The sequence below is a fragment of the Enhydra lutris genome, unplaced genomic scaffold (assembly GCF_002288905.1).
Source record: "Enhydra lutris kenyoni isolate GAN:26980312 unplaced genomic scaffold, ASM228890v2 scaffoldscaffold42, whole genome shotgun sequence".
Taxonomy (NCBI): domain Eukaryota; kingdom Metazoa; phylum Chordata; class Mammalia; order Carnivora; family Mustelidae; genus Enhydra; species Enhydra lutris.
The window spans coordinates 16,415,096-16,431,273 of record NW_019154126.1 but is presented as its reverse complement, the minus strand read 5'-3'; the positions used below and the strand labels follow the sequence as shown (position 1 = coordinate 16,431,273).

Here is a 16,178-nt window from a genome sequence, read left to right as displayed (position 1 = left end):
TTTCTTTCTTTCTTTCTTTCTTTCTTTCTTTCTTTCTTTCTTTCTTTTTAATATGAAGAATCTCTACTCAGTGGGTTTTTAGTTTTTCTGTGTCAGTCCGAACACTGATGGTTGTGGGATAAATACAATGTAAAGGAAGATTCAAGGAAAAAACCGTGTATTTATATGAGGCATTAAAGTGAGTGTTAATGGTTGAGTTAAGATCTTTGTCTAGAAAAGAGTAGGGCATATTAGATGAATTAAATAAACATTAAGACTGAATTTATGATCACTCCTAAAATCACAAGGAAATAGTTACAATACCATTTCATTCATTTATGAATATATAGTATTTTGTGATAATTTTTAAGACTATTTCTCTGGCAAGAAAACTGAATTTTTATATCTCGTTTAAAATATTTTGATTTATAATAAGACTCAAGAAGGCTTTCTTGCTATGTTGTTTTCCTCTCAAACCTGACATTTGTTTCTTTTTTTTTCTCTTTTTATTTCCCTATCATATTTTATGAAATTATCACTTGAATTTGATTGCATCTCTTCCAGAAAGATTATTTGTTGATGAGTCATTCCGTGGTAAGAACCCAAAGACCAGTGAAATGAATGAAAAGTTACTTTAGGCAGATAATTGAAACCCATTTCTATAAGTGATTAGAGTTTCTCTTGCTGTAATTCCCAGGGGATGAGCAAGCCACCGCCTTGCCTTGAACTTCTGTTACTCGATTTTACAGGCTCACAGCCAACTCCTCTTTGTGGTTTCAGACCCCTACAGCAAGAGACACTATACCTGTTGTACTTTGAATAATCCGGGGAATGTGGGTGCCTTAAGTAAGGCTAAAAGACTAAATATTGTCCATAAATAAGATTCTTCATCTCCAGATTCTTGCTAACAATTCTAGAGTCGGGGCACTTTCGAGTTTAATGAAAGAACTGAAAAGAATATTCTACCATGGTTTTCTTTAGAAGAGATTACTGTTTGGGTATTTTCCCACTCATCTTTCTCCCATGTCTGAGGCTTTAGGCTAGGTCTCTGTGCGTAGCTTTTCAGAGTACTAAATACGTAACTGGGAAAAATAGGGACTTTTAATTTGTGATGCAAGACTGGGTTTATTCTTTTGGTTCTTCCCCAGTTTTTATTTACTTATTTTTAAAATCCTTTCATTTTCTTGCTTACTGGGACCCTTTCTAATCCTCAGCAATTTTGAGACCCTCAAGCTTATTTTTTTTTTAAAGATTTTATTTATTTATTTGACAGATCACAAGTAGGCAGAGAGAGAAGGGGAAGTAGGTTCCCCGCCGATCAGAGAGCCCAATGTGGGGATTGATCCCAGGACCCTGAGACCACAACCCGAGCCGAAGGCAGAGGCTTAACCCACTGAGCTACCTAGGCGTCCCGATCCTCAAACTTATTAATAAGCTCACTGTTGTCAGGCCTGGACACACAATATTCCTTAGTCCATACAATATGTCATTTAATTGCTCAGTACTATAAACTTCTATCCTAAGAGAGTATAGGAGAGAGTGTATACCAGCTGAACATATGTACTCAGATTTATCCACAGGCAAATAAATAATGTGACTTAGCTAGGGAAAAATCTGAGCGGTAGTAGCATTATACTTTTCCCCTATGTTGTTGCCAACCATAGGGGATAGCTTCATTAATCCAGTACCATTATTCATATTTGCAATATCCTTTTCTTGCAGTTTAAGGTGATCACTGTGTTTCAATGCAGAATTCTAAATCAACATTTTCCAAGATACTTGTTATAATGCATAGTCAAGTTTTTGCAGCCAAACAATGATTTTTATATAATGGTTTCACTTGTAATATTAATTTGCCTAAGGCACAGTTCACTTCCAGTTTTGCTTTAATCTCCATCTCTGTACCTCTACTGATGCAATACTTCTGGGAACTAGGTTGGTCATAATGAATTTACAATGTACAGGAGGCCTAGAATAAAAATCTTTCAGGGTCAAGAAACAAGTGAATGGTCCATTAAAAAAAATCAATTAGCTTCATAATCTAAGAAAACTATTATACTCTGACTTCGTATTTCAGTAACAGTTTTTGCAAGTATGTTCGTTATTTGGATAGGCCAAGCCTTTCTTTGTATGCCCTCCTTTCTGTTCTGTCTGTTGGCATTGGCGATGCTTTGTTTGAGAAAGGAAATTGCAACTTCTTTGGGGAGAATTCGGGTGGAGGAGTAGATAAAAATAAATAAAGCACTGTTTATAATCTCATCATAGCTTTTGCTTCGCTGCTGATTAGTAGCAAAACCCCTCCTTTCACATTATTTACCACTGGAGCTGTTTGAGTTCCCAAAATTATTTTGGCTGATTTCGTATAAAAATAGAAACCTTGCTATTCCCTGGTTATTAATTATGACATGTCCATATACAAAAATATTTTTTGTCTGTATACATCCCTGAAACCTGACTATGACTCAAGATATAAATATGGAACAAGTGAGAGGACAGTGAATAGAATTGAAAATGTGTTAGTGAACGTTGAACTAGATTCTTCTGAGCATGGGTCTGAGATTAAATTTGACTTCATCCTTGCTAACTTCTCCCCATCTCCTTCCACTTGCTGTCATCCCTGGGAGGTAGGGTCTTGAATAAAAGCTGTCCTTCTAGGAGAAATGAATGAGGAAGACCCCCACCTGGAACTGTCCTCTGACTCTACTGGTCCTGCCCTGCCAAACAGCCTGAGCCTGCACATCTAGGCTCTCTTTCTGAGAAGGGGGGAGAAGAGGGATAACACCAAGGGTAAAGTTAGCTGGTCCTGTGATGTGCTATTTGACTTCTAACGCCAGGATCCAAACCGAGGTACCTTTCAGAGATGCTATTGGCCACTTTAGGGCTAGGTGGGGAAACGAAGCAGGGTATGGGTATTTGGAGCTGAGGGATGAATTCAGTGCTTACTGCTGTTACTGGATTATCTTTCAGTTGTGCCTAGGGACAAAGCCCCTGTTGGCTGTTTTCCACCACACAGAAGGATTGGGCTCCAAACCCAAAATAGAACATACTTAATTAAATGATCTATGTCAGTTCAGGCCCACTTAGCTACCATTACGTTGACCAAGTATCCAAATTAACGTTTGGCTCTCTGTTGTGTTTTTGCTCTAGTGGTATCTCTGCTTAGGCTCTAAAGGTTAATGTATATAAGCAGTGTGGTGTGGGAGTTTCCCAAACAGTGTTTAGCAGCCAAAAAAGGGTTCTGCATGCAGATGTGTTTGAGAAACACTTGGTTAAACTAGTTTATGCATATTTTACTCCATTCTTCTCAAAACCCTACCTCGGTTAATGTACCTTGTGAGTCACGAAGGTATGAATAGAGAGTCATCATTTCCTAACTTATTTATTCACAGAACACCCCCCTTCACTTGTTTTCTGTGAAATACCAACATCTCTCAGGATTCATTCACTGGGGAAATACTGGTGGCAAGCAAAGGCCATTAGCTCCTGAGTCAGCCATATCCAGCTCCTTCATGTGACTGGCTATGGAACTCCGGGTTGGCTGTTTCATAGAATCGTGAGCAAGTGTAGAGCCAGTGTTTGCAACCGGCCTCTACATTATGGCTTTTCTTTTGTGTAGTTACGAATCTTATTCCTGAGCATTCATTTTCCATTTTCTCATTCCCACATTTCTCACCTGTTTAAAACAGAAACATTTTTAAGGTCTGATTCTAATGTATTCTAATCCTATATCTATAGAAAATTTGAAAGAAAAAAACATAAATTTAAAACTGGAAAATAAAAATTTATCTGTTGTAATACCACTATTAACCTACTGGTCTATGCCTTTCTAATTTATTTCTTATAAAATATGTATTTCCACACAGGCATACCTTTAAAAAGTTAAATCTATTTTCATTTTTTAAAAAGATTTCTCCACTTATTTTAGAGAGAGAGTGAGCGTGAGCAGGGAGAGGGTGGAGAGGGAGAGAGAGAATCATAAGCAGGCTCTTTGGTCTGACTCAGGACTCGATGTCATGACACTGAGATCATGACCTGAGCCATAATCAAGAGTTGTTAGCATTGGTGCTTAACTGATTGAGCCACCAAGGTGCCCCACATCTATTTTTGTTTTTTTTTTTTTTAAAGACTTTATTTATTTATTTGACAGAGATCACAAGTAGGCAGAGAGGCAGGCAGAGAGAGAGGAGGAAGCAGGCTCCTTGCTGAGCAGAGAGCCCGATGTGGGGCTCAATCCCAGGACCCTGGGATCATGACCTGAGCTGAAGGCAGAGGCTTTAACCCACTGAGCCATCCAGACGCCCCTCTATTTTCATTTTGACTTAATCTGCATTTTTATACATTCTTAGAAAACCATGTTAAACTTTCTGGGACAAGGCCAAGTGTGTATGAACAGATGGATGGATAGGAAGGAAGGATGGAAAGAATGAAAGAGGTCTGAAAGATGAAATCTTAGCTGCCGTATCTGGCAGATTCCCCAACTGTCAAATATTTACTTCATATGTTATTCATTCTATTAAATGAGATATAGACGTAATGTTAACTGGCTTGTGTTTTGTAGTTACTCAGCAAGGGATACCTATTCTGGTATTCTTAATCTGTTATCTATGTAGTAAGTTGTACTGGGAAGTATTTTCAAGGGGACTGAATGCTCCTAGTGGAGACATGAAAAAGGTAAATGAATGTCTTATGAAATTCTCCCAGTATGTGAAGGACATTTATAAATCTGCTAAGGAAATGTATGGCTTGAAATGTTCCATTATTTAAAGTGATAATCTCTCTTACAGGCTTTGTGTCTTCAATACTAGGCTGTTGAACTGTTTGTGCCCACAAATGGTACTTCCCCTTCTTGGTGCTTCATTTGCAACTCTGTGTGGCATTTCTGTACATGATTCCCATTTACCGGCATTTCTCTTTTTGGTTTTACCAATTGTTTCCAATATCTGCTTTGCGTAATTCCTTGAAATTTTGATAAAAACTTTTTTGTGATTTTTTTTTAGTTCTTTTTTAGATCTTTTAAAAAAAGATGATATGTGTTTATTAGTCTTTGCAGAAATTAACATTTTAAAAATATCATAATGTAGTAGTAAAGTGTGTTTAAAGTGCATGAATAGAAAGTTTGTGAAATTACACGGAGAACAATCAAGAAAGCAGTCATAGGTCTGAAAAAAAAAAAGAAATTTTCACTCATTTTGGCTTGAAACTTAGTGTTCAGCCTCCCTGAATTCTGACAGTAGAACCCAGATAACCTAGGTGATCTTTGCATTTAGATCACATATTGTCATTTGAACAAAGCTTGACTTTTAAAAATTAACCTTTTGGTAGAAAATGTACATTTTTCTCTTCCATAGCAGATTTTTTCATATTTTCTCTGACCTCTCAACTCCTTCAGAAAAGTCAACTCTAATCACTGAGATTAGTTCCAGCAGGCATTTTTTAGAAAAATTTATTGTTGCAGGTGAACAGAAATTTTAAAGAATCTATTAACTATGTGGAAGTTCAGTACTTTGACCAATATTTGGGCAAATTAAGCCTTGGGTGTGTGTGTGTGTGTATTTGATGAATTTTGTTGATAGACTGTAACTGGAGTAGGAAAAGGTAATTTTATATTTGATGAGAGCTATTTTAGATGTATTTGGCATTACAACATCTCTTTGAGTTAGAAATAACTGAAGGTGCTTTGATACTCGTGAAAGTCAGAACATCATGTGAGTGAATGAGTATGTATGTGAGTTGTGTGTGTGTGTGTGTGTGTGTTGGTTTGTGAAATATTATTCTAGTGTTCCATTAGTCAGTGTAAAAGAGAAGTTCTGTTGTTTCACAATACATTAAGTCCACATCTGATGGTATGAATTCTATGTTACGTTATTGTACCCTCTCCCAGGGATCCCTTGCTTTTGTTAAGGGGGAGAAAAGATCTAAGCCTGTTAACATTATAAAATCGATATAAAGCAGTATAATCAGTGTGAAAATAGGTAGCTGCGGAGCTTTGGGAAGGGACAGATTGACAGGCTGGAGTTAATAATGAACACTCCCCAGAGACGGTCATCTGGGGTCCCGTTCCCAAGAACTTACGTATTTAGCAAAGTGGATGGATTCTACACACATGCTCGGGCACGGGCGCTCACAGGGAGGAGGCATTCTTCTAACCCCTCAGATTCTGTACAGATTGTGGTTGTATCCGTCATTAGTTGTATCTGTATGAATACTTTGATCCCTTTTTCAACTTTTAGCCATTTTATATTTTAAAACCGTTATCATCTCACCTGAGCATTAAGGGATGAAGCTTAACTTTGCCCTACCTAGCGCTCATTTCTTCTGTGGAGCTCTAAACTTTAAGATTTGCCTTCTGGGGTGCCTGGGTGGCTCAGTGGGTTAAGCCTCTGCCTTCAGTTCAGCTCATGATCTCAGGGTCCTGGGATCAAGCCCCGCATTGGGCTCTCTGCTCAGCAGGGAGCCTGCTTCCCCCTCTCTCTCTGCCTGTCTCTCTGCCTACTTGTGACCTCTCTTTGTCAAATAAATAAATAAAATCTTAAAAAAATAAAAAGACTTGCCTTCTTCCCTTGAATGGGAAATGTGCCTTCAAAAACAGTTGGTCCTCCTCATGAAAAATTTTCCTCAGAACCCATTTAGAATATGGAAGTTTTTTCTTCTCAACCAACTTTTAACTCAGTATCACAAAGAGGTTAAAATCCCACTTAAAATTATGACTGTTTTCAAACTAGAAAATGTAGTGTTCTATTGTCCCTCTTTTGGGAATTCGGCACAGATGCCAAATTGGAAGCATGCTTATTGGGAGGTGGCAGTTAGACTTACATAGCAGAGTGAGCTGAAGGATTGATGAGTTGAGCCACGCTACTTCCGAAGTCCGCCATTTGCTGAGGTGTTTCTAGGGGCAAATAAAGCATTCATTCAGTTGACACAAACTGCTATTACATTGAACTATTCCTTCCAGTTATCTTGTAGTTTAAATTTCATTCTGCCATGCCTTTAGATTTTATTTGTTGAACATCTGTAATACTGATTTTTAGAGAGGAAATACTGAGGGGAAAAGATCCAGGAACTTTGTTCCCAGAATGAGGCTTCTGGATGATAGTGCGATAAGTTGGGTGTAAAATGTTTCCCAAAAGAGTTGTTGGCAAGGCCTTAAACATTGTTTTGAAGATATTTAACAACTATCTAATATGTAGCAACCCAAAATTCATTTTAATTTTTTTCTGGTAAACTAGTATGAGTAGACATTTATAGCATTTTTAAAAATTTTTAAAAAATTAACATCTCTACAGGTCGATTTCAGTTTTTTAGAGGGTTCTGAAAAATGAACCATGGGTGTTCTATGTATTGAAGTTTTGTAACTTTGGAGGTGAAGTATTTGGGATATAACTAATTTAAGTACGTCATTGATTTCCATCCTCAGGAGTGGGTCACTCAGTAGCAATCCTCATGCTGTACCTTTTCTGGCTATATAAAGACCATACTTCATAGCCATAAAACAGTTATTTTCATCTTACTCTACTGCAGTTAGTGCTAAAAGCCATTTATTATAAAAGCAAAAATCCAAATGAACAGAAATATTACAAGAACAGAAGTCTTGTGTGTTTTATCTTCATCACGCATCATCCATTTTAATTAGTGAAAAGGGTGGTGAACACTGTGACAAGAGTCTAGAATTAAAATTATTAATTGATGTCAAGCTGAAGAGAGACTGTTAGCATGAATTTAGTGACAGCGGGAAAGAAATTAACCTTATTACTTTATTTAGTATATTACATTATTTTGTGTATTGTTGTCCATGCAGGTTCAAAGCAAGTTCATTATCATCTTGGAAAATACCTTTTTTTTTTTTTAACAAAAAGAAAAAGTGTGGATATTTATGCTTGTACATAACAAATTGACATAAGTTCCTCACTTGTTAAAAGTCTTACAGAGTTTTTCAAGCTTTCATTTCTTTTCTTTTCTTTTTTTTTTTTTTTACATTTTAAGAATCAGGAAATCATCCATGATGATGTTGCCCATCAGCCTCCGTCACTACAGCTGTCTGCCATCATTTAGGCCTCAGAATAGTTCTCTTGTTTATAACCACGAAGGACTGTCTGACATGCTTAAAGCAATAGACATTTATTTCTTTGGCAAAGTTTTGGGCTAATCAGTTACTTCTGTGATTGCTGAGGTTTGGCCCAAGATAAATTGGATGGATAATGCTGAACAACAACCTGACTGTTCAGAAAGACGAACGGCTCTTACATCTCAGAGATAATTTGTGACCTCAGGGTCATGATAAAAGAATAGAGGGGGTGTCCTTTTATAGCATCGACCATCTGGAACTATTAAAGGCTGAACTGCAGTGTACTCACTGTCTTTTTTTCTTAAGTTTCCTTAAGAAACTGTACTATTTTTATTAAGACACCAAAAATGTTTTCTCCCCTGAGTCAAATATTTCTTTTCTAATTAAATCTTTCCAGAGAGAATGAAAATATATCATATGTAAATATAACATGTTTGTGTTCCTAAGTCCCTTTTCTCACTTTAGATTACACAAGACATACAAGCATAAAAGTATGCAATAAAGAAAATCGTTTGTGTTTTCTGTTAATTTGACTGTGAATTGTCATGAAAACTCACAAAAGCCATCGTGCATTCCTGGTTTTAAAAATTTACTATTCAGGGCCATTTTCACGGTAGCAAGCTCATTAGCAGTAATTCCTAGAACGAACTTTAAAATGCATATTGCAGGGCTTCTGGGCAGCTCAGTGGGTTGGGTGTCTGCCTTCGGCTGGGATCATGGTCTCGGGGTCCTGGGATTGAGTCCCTCCTCGGGCTCTCTGCTCCGTGAGGAGCCTGCTTCCCCCTTTCTCTCTGCCTACTTGTGATCTCTCTCTCTCTGTCAGATAAATAAATAAAACTCTTTAAAAAAAATAAATAAAACGCATATTGGTCCAAGCTGGTAACCAGACTCATTCACCTGTTACAGCTCTAGCCCCACTTCTGGGCCACAGGTGTGCTGGAGTTCCGTTCTGAGGTTTTCAGCATGGGGTGAGCTGGGAGGGAAAGAGGGGCACAAATAGCTTTCATGGCTTTGGGGATGAATTCATTAGTGCTGACAAGATAAACGATAAAAAATATAAGTTCTTATGTTATTGGAGCTTAGGAAAAAAACCTAATGTTTTTAGAAGGCGCTATAGATGTGACTGTAATGTTTATTGGATTCAGTGATTAGTGGCAATTAGTAATAGTGTACAAATTTGGGTAGAAGAAAGCAGATGAGAGCTAGGCTTTATGAATAGTAGCTTGTGCTACCAAGCACTTATTCTGAGCAATTGACTTGTTAGAAATTGACTTCCAAAATGAAGATGAGTTTCTGTGTAATTTGGAACAAAAGAACATTCAGTTTGGGGACCCATCAATAATATATTGGAACTATTGTGCAAGAAGTTTGGGGAGATGATTTAGGTTCACGCTTCTCTTGAGAAGAGAATGTTCATATTCTTTTTTTCTGATGGTTTCTTTTCTGAACAGGGCTGTATTTTCCAACATAAGTAAGCTGGATTTTCTTCACTTTTAGTGAACTGAGGTTCAAGTACCATAGGGCTCATTTATAAAACAATCTGTTACTCCCTTTGATTTCAGGGGGGTCTCCAAATTCAAAGATTTTGACTTTATTTCTTTTGTAGCCCTTCACATTCTACAGGTTCCCAAACTTCAAGACTTCTGCGAATGCCCAGCCACCCTGTAGTTAGGTAATTCTCTGATGGCGACCACATAGAGTAGAAAAGTGGGTTGTCAGTGGAGTAATCATAATTGAGCTTCAAATTAATATCCCATTGAGTTGAAGAAAGAAGTCATTTCTCTCTTCTGTAGTTTTTCTGGCTGAATACGGAGTCAAAAAGACAATATGATGCAAAGAATAAAAAGATCTCTGAACTTATATGAACTTTTCATCATGAATATCCAGTATTTAGTGGTAATCAGCTTTTATAATAACATCCTTGACTGTCATAATAGCTCCTAAGTGAATAAGTAGACTATAATAAGAAATTGAGTATAAATTTAGCTAAACTTGACATTAGAATTTGACTTGCTATTTCTTTTATGTGTATTCTCTTTGTGGGACTTACTAGAATCTAGGACCCTTCCTGATAAAAATTGCTAACTTCCCACTAGTCTGTTATGAATTAAGACAATGATTGGTCCTCAGCTCAGGAGATAGGGTACTTCTTAGAAGGTTTGGGGAATATGTGAAGCATTTTTGCTTGCCCACATGGCTGGGGATACTACTTGCTGATATGTGGCTGGAACTAGTTGTGCAGGAAGTTTTGCAACAATAGCGAATTACCCTTTCTCAGATATCACTGGACCCCTATTGAGGAGCACTAAGCTAGGCAAATTTAGGTACTTCCATTTTATAGCTGGGAAATAAAGAAAATTAGAAATGATTGACTAGGCAAGTCCAAAATTTGGGTAAGCAGGACTGGCCTCATAATGATAGGCTCAATGTAAGAAGAAAACAAGGGAGAAAAGTGCACATTTTGCTTGCAGTGCTATCTGACAGTTTTCCAGCTTCCTATTTTGAAATAATTTCAGATTACAGGAAGTTGCAAAGATGGCACAGGGAAATCTTGTATACTGTTCATCCAGTTTCCCCTAGCTGCTAAAACATCCATGTCTATAGTACAATGTCAAAACCAGGAAATTGTCACTGCTTCCATGTGTGTACATAGTTCTGGGTCATCTGGTCACACGTATGCTTCCTGTAACCAGCACTGCAGTCAAGAAGCAGAACGATTCCTTGGCAAAGACCTTCCTCGTGCTGTTCTTTATCATCACACCCGCCCCTCTGCCCCGACTGTTGCTAAATCCCAGCAACCACTGGTCTCTTCACCTGGTCTTTAATTTTGTCATTTTGAGAACGCTATATAAATGAAATCTTATTTCAAAAGTACTTGACTTTTTGAGATGGACTTTTTCTCCCCACATAGCATAATGCCCCTGAGGTCGATTCCAGCTGCTGTGTGTATCACTAATCTGTCTGTTTGTATTGCCGAGTAGTACTCTGTGATAAAGACGTACTTTGGTTTGTTTGGCTGTTCACCTGCTGTCGCATGCTTTAGTTACCTCCAGTTTTTGAGTATTTGAAACAAAGAGTCTTTGAACAATTGCATACAGGTCTTTGCATGGATGTAAGTTTCTATTTCTGTGGGATAAATGTCCAGAAGTGCAGTTGCTTGTGGTATAATAAGTGTATGTCTAGTTTTGTGAGAAAGTACCAGACTGTTTTCCATGGTGGCTGTACCATTTTACATTCCAACAGTAATGTATGACAGGTGCAGTTTCTTTACATCCTTGTGAGCATTTGATGTTGTCACTTTTTTATTTTAACTGATTAATAGATGTGCTCATTATAGTCCTAATTTGCATCTTGTGATGTTGAACATCTTTTATGTGCTTATTATTAGTATATACTTAAATTTTTAAAATTTTATTATGTTAAATAATACTTGTTTTATAATATATATTTTATATTATATATTAAATATATGTTTATACAATATATATTTTATTTTATAACTAAGGATGTACCATAGAGTACATCCTTAGTTTTTGGTGTAGTGTTCCGTGATTCATTGTTTGCATATAATACCCAGTGCTCCATGCAATACATGCCCTCCTTAATACCCATCACTGGGCTCACCCATCCCCCCAACCCCTCCCCTCTAAAACCCTCAGTTTGTTTCCTGTAGTCCATAGTCTCTCGTGGTTGGTAGGAATGCAAGTTGGTGCAGCCACTTTGGGAGACATTGTGGAGGTTCCTCAAAAAATTAAAAATAGAGCTACCCTGTGACCCTGCAATTGCACCACTGGGCATTTACCCCAGAGATACAGATGTAGTGAAAGGAAGGGCCACGTGCACCCCAATGTTCATAGCAGCAGTGTTCACAATAGCCAAACTGTGGAAGGAGCCAAGATGCCCTTCAAAAGACAAATGGATAAAGAAGATGTGGTCCATATACACAATGGAATATTTTTCAGCCATCAGAAAGGATGAATACCCACCATTTGCATCAACATGGATGGAACTGGAGGGGATTGTGCTGAGTGAAGTAAGTCAGACAGAGAACGACAATTTTCATACGATTTCCCTTATATGTGGAACATAAGGAATTGCATGGAGGACATTATGAGAAGGAAGGAAAAAATGAAGAGACAGGATCAGAGGGGGAGTATTTATTTTTCAAAGAAATGTTGCTTCATGTCTTTTGCTCTTCTAATTGGATTGTATTTCTTTGTCTAGTTTTAAGTATTCTTTACATATTCTGGACATGAATTATTTGTCAGATATGTGGTTTACAAATATTTTCTCTCAGTCTGTACTTATCTTTTCACTCTATTAATACAGTCTTTTGGAGAAGAAATGCTTTTAGTTTTGGTAATGTTCAGTTTGTATTCCTTTTCTTCATGAATGATGCTCTTGGTATCATTTCTAGGTATTATTCTCCAAGTGTTAGGTCCTAAGGATTTTCTCCTAATGTATTATAGTATTATATTTTTACATTTAAATCTGTAATTCATTTTGGATTAATTTTGTATAAGGTATGATGTGTAAATTCAGGGTGCTTTGTTTTGTAATGTTTTTGTTTTTGGCTAGGGACATTTAATTGTTCCAGCAGTATTTGTTGAAAAGAATGCTTTATTTCATTGAATTGCTTTTGCGTAATTAAAAGGAATCAGTCAACCTTACTTGCTATTTCTGGGTTCTTTCTTCTGTTCTGTTGATGTGTCTGTCCCTCAGTAGATTTCACATAGTCTTGATTATCATGGCTACATTCTAAGTCTTGGAATCAGGATGGGTGTTTTTTCTCTGTTTATTATTATTTTTTACAATTGCTTAGGTGATCTATCCTTTGTCTTTCCATATAAATTTAAAAATAATCTTTTCTATGGGGCGTGTGGGTGGCTTAGTTGTTAAGTGTCTACCTTCGGCTCAGGTCATGATTCTGGAGTCCTGGGATCAAGCCCTGCATTGGGCTCCCTGCTCAATGGGAAGCCTGCTTCTCCCTCTCCCACTCTCCCTGCTTGTGTTCCTTCTCTCACTGTGTCTCTCTCTGTCAAATAAATAAATAAAATCTTTAAAAAATAAAAATAAAAATAATCTTGTCTATATCTACAGGAATCTTCCTGGAATTTTTATAGGAATCATATTAAACCTGGATATCAACTTGGGGAGATATGACTTCTTTACTATGTTGAGTCTTTGATTCATGATCACTGTAACTCTTTCCAATTTTTTAGATCTTCTGTTACTTTTCATCAGCATTGTATAGTGTTTAGTATATAAGTCTTATACATGTTTTGTTAGAATGATAATCTCTATATGTTTATACATATCTATAAACCAACATTTAGTTTTTATCTGTGTATCTATCTATTCCATTTTTTAGTGCTTATAAATGGCATTGTATTCTTAATTTCAACATCCATGTTCATTGACAGCTTACATACGAAGATTTTTGGGTTTTTTGATGCTGTATGTTGTTGAACTTGAGCTTTAGTTCTAGGAGACTTTTGTAGATTCCTTGGGATTTTCTATGAATGCAGACCTGCAATGACATCATTATGTCGTCTACAGACAAGAATGGTTTTATTCCTTTTTTTCCAATCTGTTCTATACACCACCCATTTCTTTTCCGAGGCTCATTGCACTGTCTAGAATTTCCAGCCCTCTGGGGGACCAGCCATCCCTAGCCTTTTCCTAATCTTAAGATTCAGTCTTTCTCCATGATGTGTAATGTGTGATGTTACTTACAGGTTTTTTGTAGTTTTATCAGGTTTAGGAAGTTAGTTATGCTCTATAACCAGTTCTTTTTTGAGAGCTTCTGCCATGATGGGTATTGAATTTTGTCAGATGGTTTTTGCTGCATCACTTAATATGATCATGTGCTTTTTCCTCTTTAATCTGCTGATCTGTTGATAACATTGATTGATCTTTGAATATTGAACCAACCTTGAATTCCTGCAATAAACATCACTTGGCTGTGATGTATAATCTTGCTATAGAGTGCTAAATTCTATTTGGTGATATTTTTGTTAAAGATTTTTGCTTCTCTGTTCATGAAGGATATTGGCTCAGTTTTGTTTTGCTTTTTAATTTTTATACTATCTTTATCTGGCTTTTGTATCTTTTCTATATTCTTTTCAATATATGCCTATACGTCATATATGCTAGCAGTGGTTTACCTCAAATATGAATAAAGCAAAGAACTTTGCAATAAAATGTTGAACTCAGTCGAACATATTGTTTTATATTCGTAAGACTTCACTTTTAAGTTTGCAGCTAAATTCGTAAGTATATAGTAGAAATACTTTTCCCAACAAAAATCATTACAATTCGATTGAGGGTTGTTTAATTATTTTTAGGTAGCTAAGATCAACTTAGTATATGAAGTATATCAATATTTTATAGGTTGAAAAGTCCTTTCTACCAAGTAGCTCAATAAAATCTTAGGAAATATTTAAATGATCTTCAGTAAAAGTGGTTATTTAAGCTGTGTTTCTTAGTTATAACACAGATAAGTTTTATTTCAGAATTTGATTGGATACATGCCTTCTTGTCCTTAGTCTCAGGATTTGCTGGTTCTGTATACACATAAAATCAAAGCTGTTGTCATTAAACTGAGATCTTCTTTTGCCGTTAATAGAGAATTATGGTGTGGATTCATGTTTAGGTTTCATAATGTATTGTGAGGGTAATATATTGTATGTGTACGATAGATTTATAGTGAGTAAGATGTATACATTAGGTACCCACACATAAATTCATACATATATAGTCTCTGTGTGTGCGTGTGTGTGTGTGTGTAACTTTAAAAAAAAATCACTTCTTGCCTTAAAAGAAAAAATTCATGAGTAAGAGTCAGGTGGATGCCTAAAACTGTCCCTGGTGAATTTCTAAAACTAATTAATAAATGGCAATTTAAGTTAAGATGTAAATCATGACTGTGTCTTATGGACATGAACAAAAGTTATCTAAAGTTACCATTTTAGAGAGTCCTTGACAATCTAAAATGACTATAACATCATTTATGCCATCAGTCTTCTTATAACTGCATGAAATAAAATGTATTTTACAACATATTTTGATGAATGTTTCTGTATGCAGTTCTTAGAAAAGGCATCATTTCTGTTTTTTCAATTTTGTTCTAATTTTACAGGATTCAAGCCAAAACTCGTGAATTTAGAGAGCGACAAGCTCGAGAGCGTGACTATGCTGAAATCCAAGATTTTCATCGGACATTGGGTTGTAACGATGAGTTGATGTATGGGGGCATGTCTTCCTACGAAGCTTCTATGGCTCTCAACGTCAGACCCCAGAGCCCAAGAGAAGGAGATATGATGGATGCTTTGTATGCCCAAGTGAAGAAGCCACGGCATTCCAAACCTTCATCCGTAGACAGGTAGGCTCCGGGAGCAATCAAGGTATCGCTTCCAAATCAACTTTTATACAGTTTTTGACAAGGGAGTAGATTGTTCATCAGTCTTCGTACCAGGACTGCCTTTTATTAATGGCCTTTAGAAAGCTGTTGTGTCTGTGTATTGAGTTTATACAAATTGAAGCTTAATGGAAAGAGGAACAGAGGTTTTGATAGCTTTTCTAATGATTCCAACATATTTCATCTTATCCTTAAATTGGTTTTAGACTGGAAAACTAACCTTTGAGTTTGTAACTCAAATAAAAAGCAGACCTGAAATTTTAGCTCTTCTACTTAAGCTGTATTTCCTTTTGTTGCTAACAGAGCCTTTAGTTACAGTAATTAAACAGGTGGAGATAGCCTGATTTGTTTGAATTATGAGTTACTTAAAGGGTCTCATTTTTTGGTGACATGATTTTCTATTATGGAAGAATTAGTGAATGAGATGTATAATATAGCCTCTCCAAATTGCTTGTTAATAGCCACAGACCAAGGTCTGATTATGTATAACAGTATAGCACAAAGGAGGGAAAGGTTGACTCTATATATTAGTGACTACGTATTTATTTCTTGACTGACTCTATGGTTATATATTTATTAGTGGCTACATATTTTAAATTCTGAACTATTTTAAAAACACATTTTTCGGGGCGCCTGGGTGGCTCAGTGGGTTAAAGCCTCTGCCTTCAGCTCAGGTCATGATCTCAGAGTCCTGGGATCGAGCCCCGCATCGGGCTC

The 16,178-nt window shown here is 36.6% G+C and overlaps 1 protein-coding gene across 10 annotated transcripts in view; it reads left to right on the top strand.

Moving 5' to 3' along the window:
- Nucleotides 1–16,178, top strand: part of LOC111155563 (par-3 family cell polarity regulator) — a 687,032-nt gene that overhangs the window by 510,246 nt on the left and 160,608 nt on the right. For all 10 annotated transcript variants that reach the window (XM_022515794.1, XM_022515792.1, XM_022515789.1 and 7 more), the window contains one exon: nt 15,183–15,425. In XM_022515794.1, the coding sequence (XP_022371502.1) occupies nt 15,183–15,425 (243 nt within the window). The remainder of the gene's footprint in view (nt 1–15,182; nt 15,426–16,178) is intronic.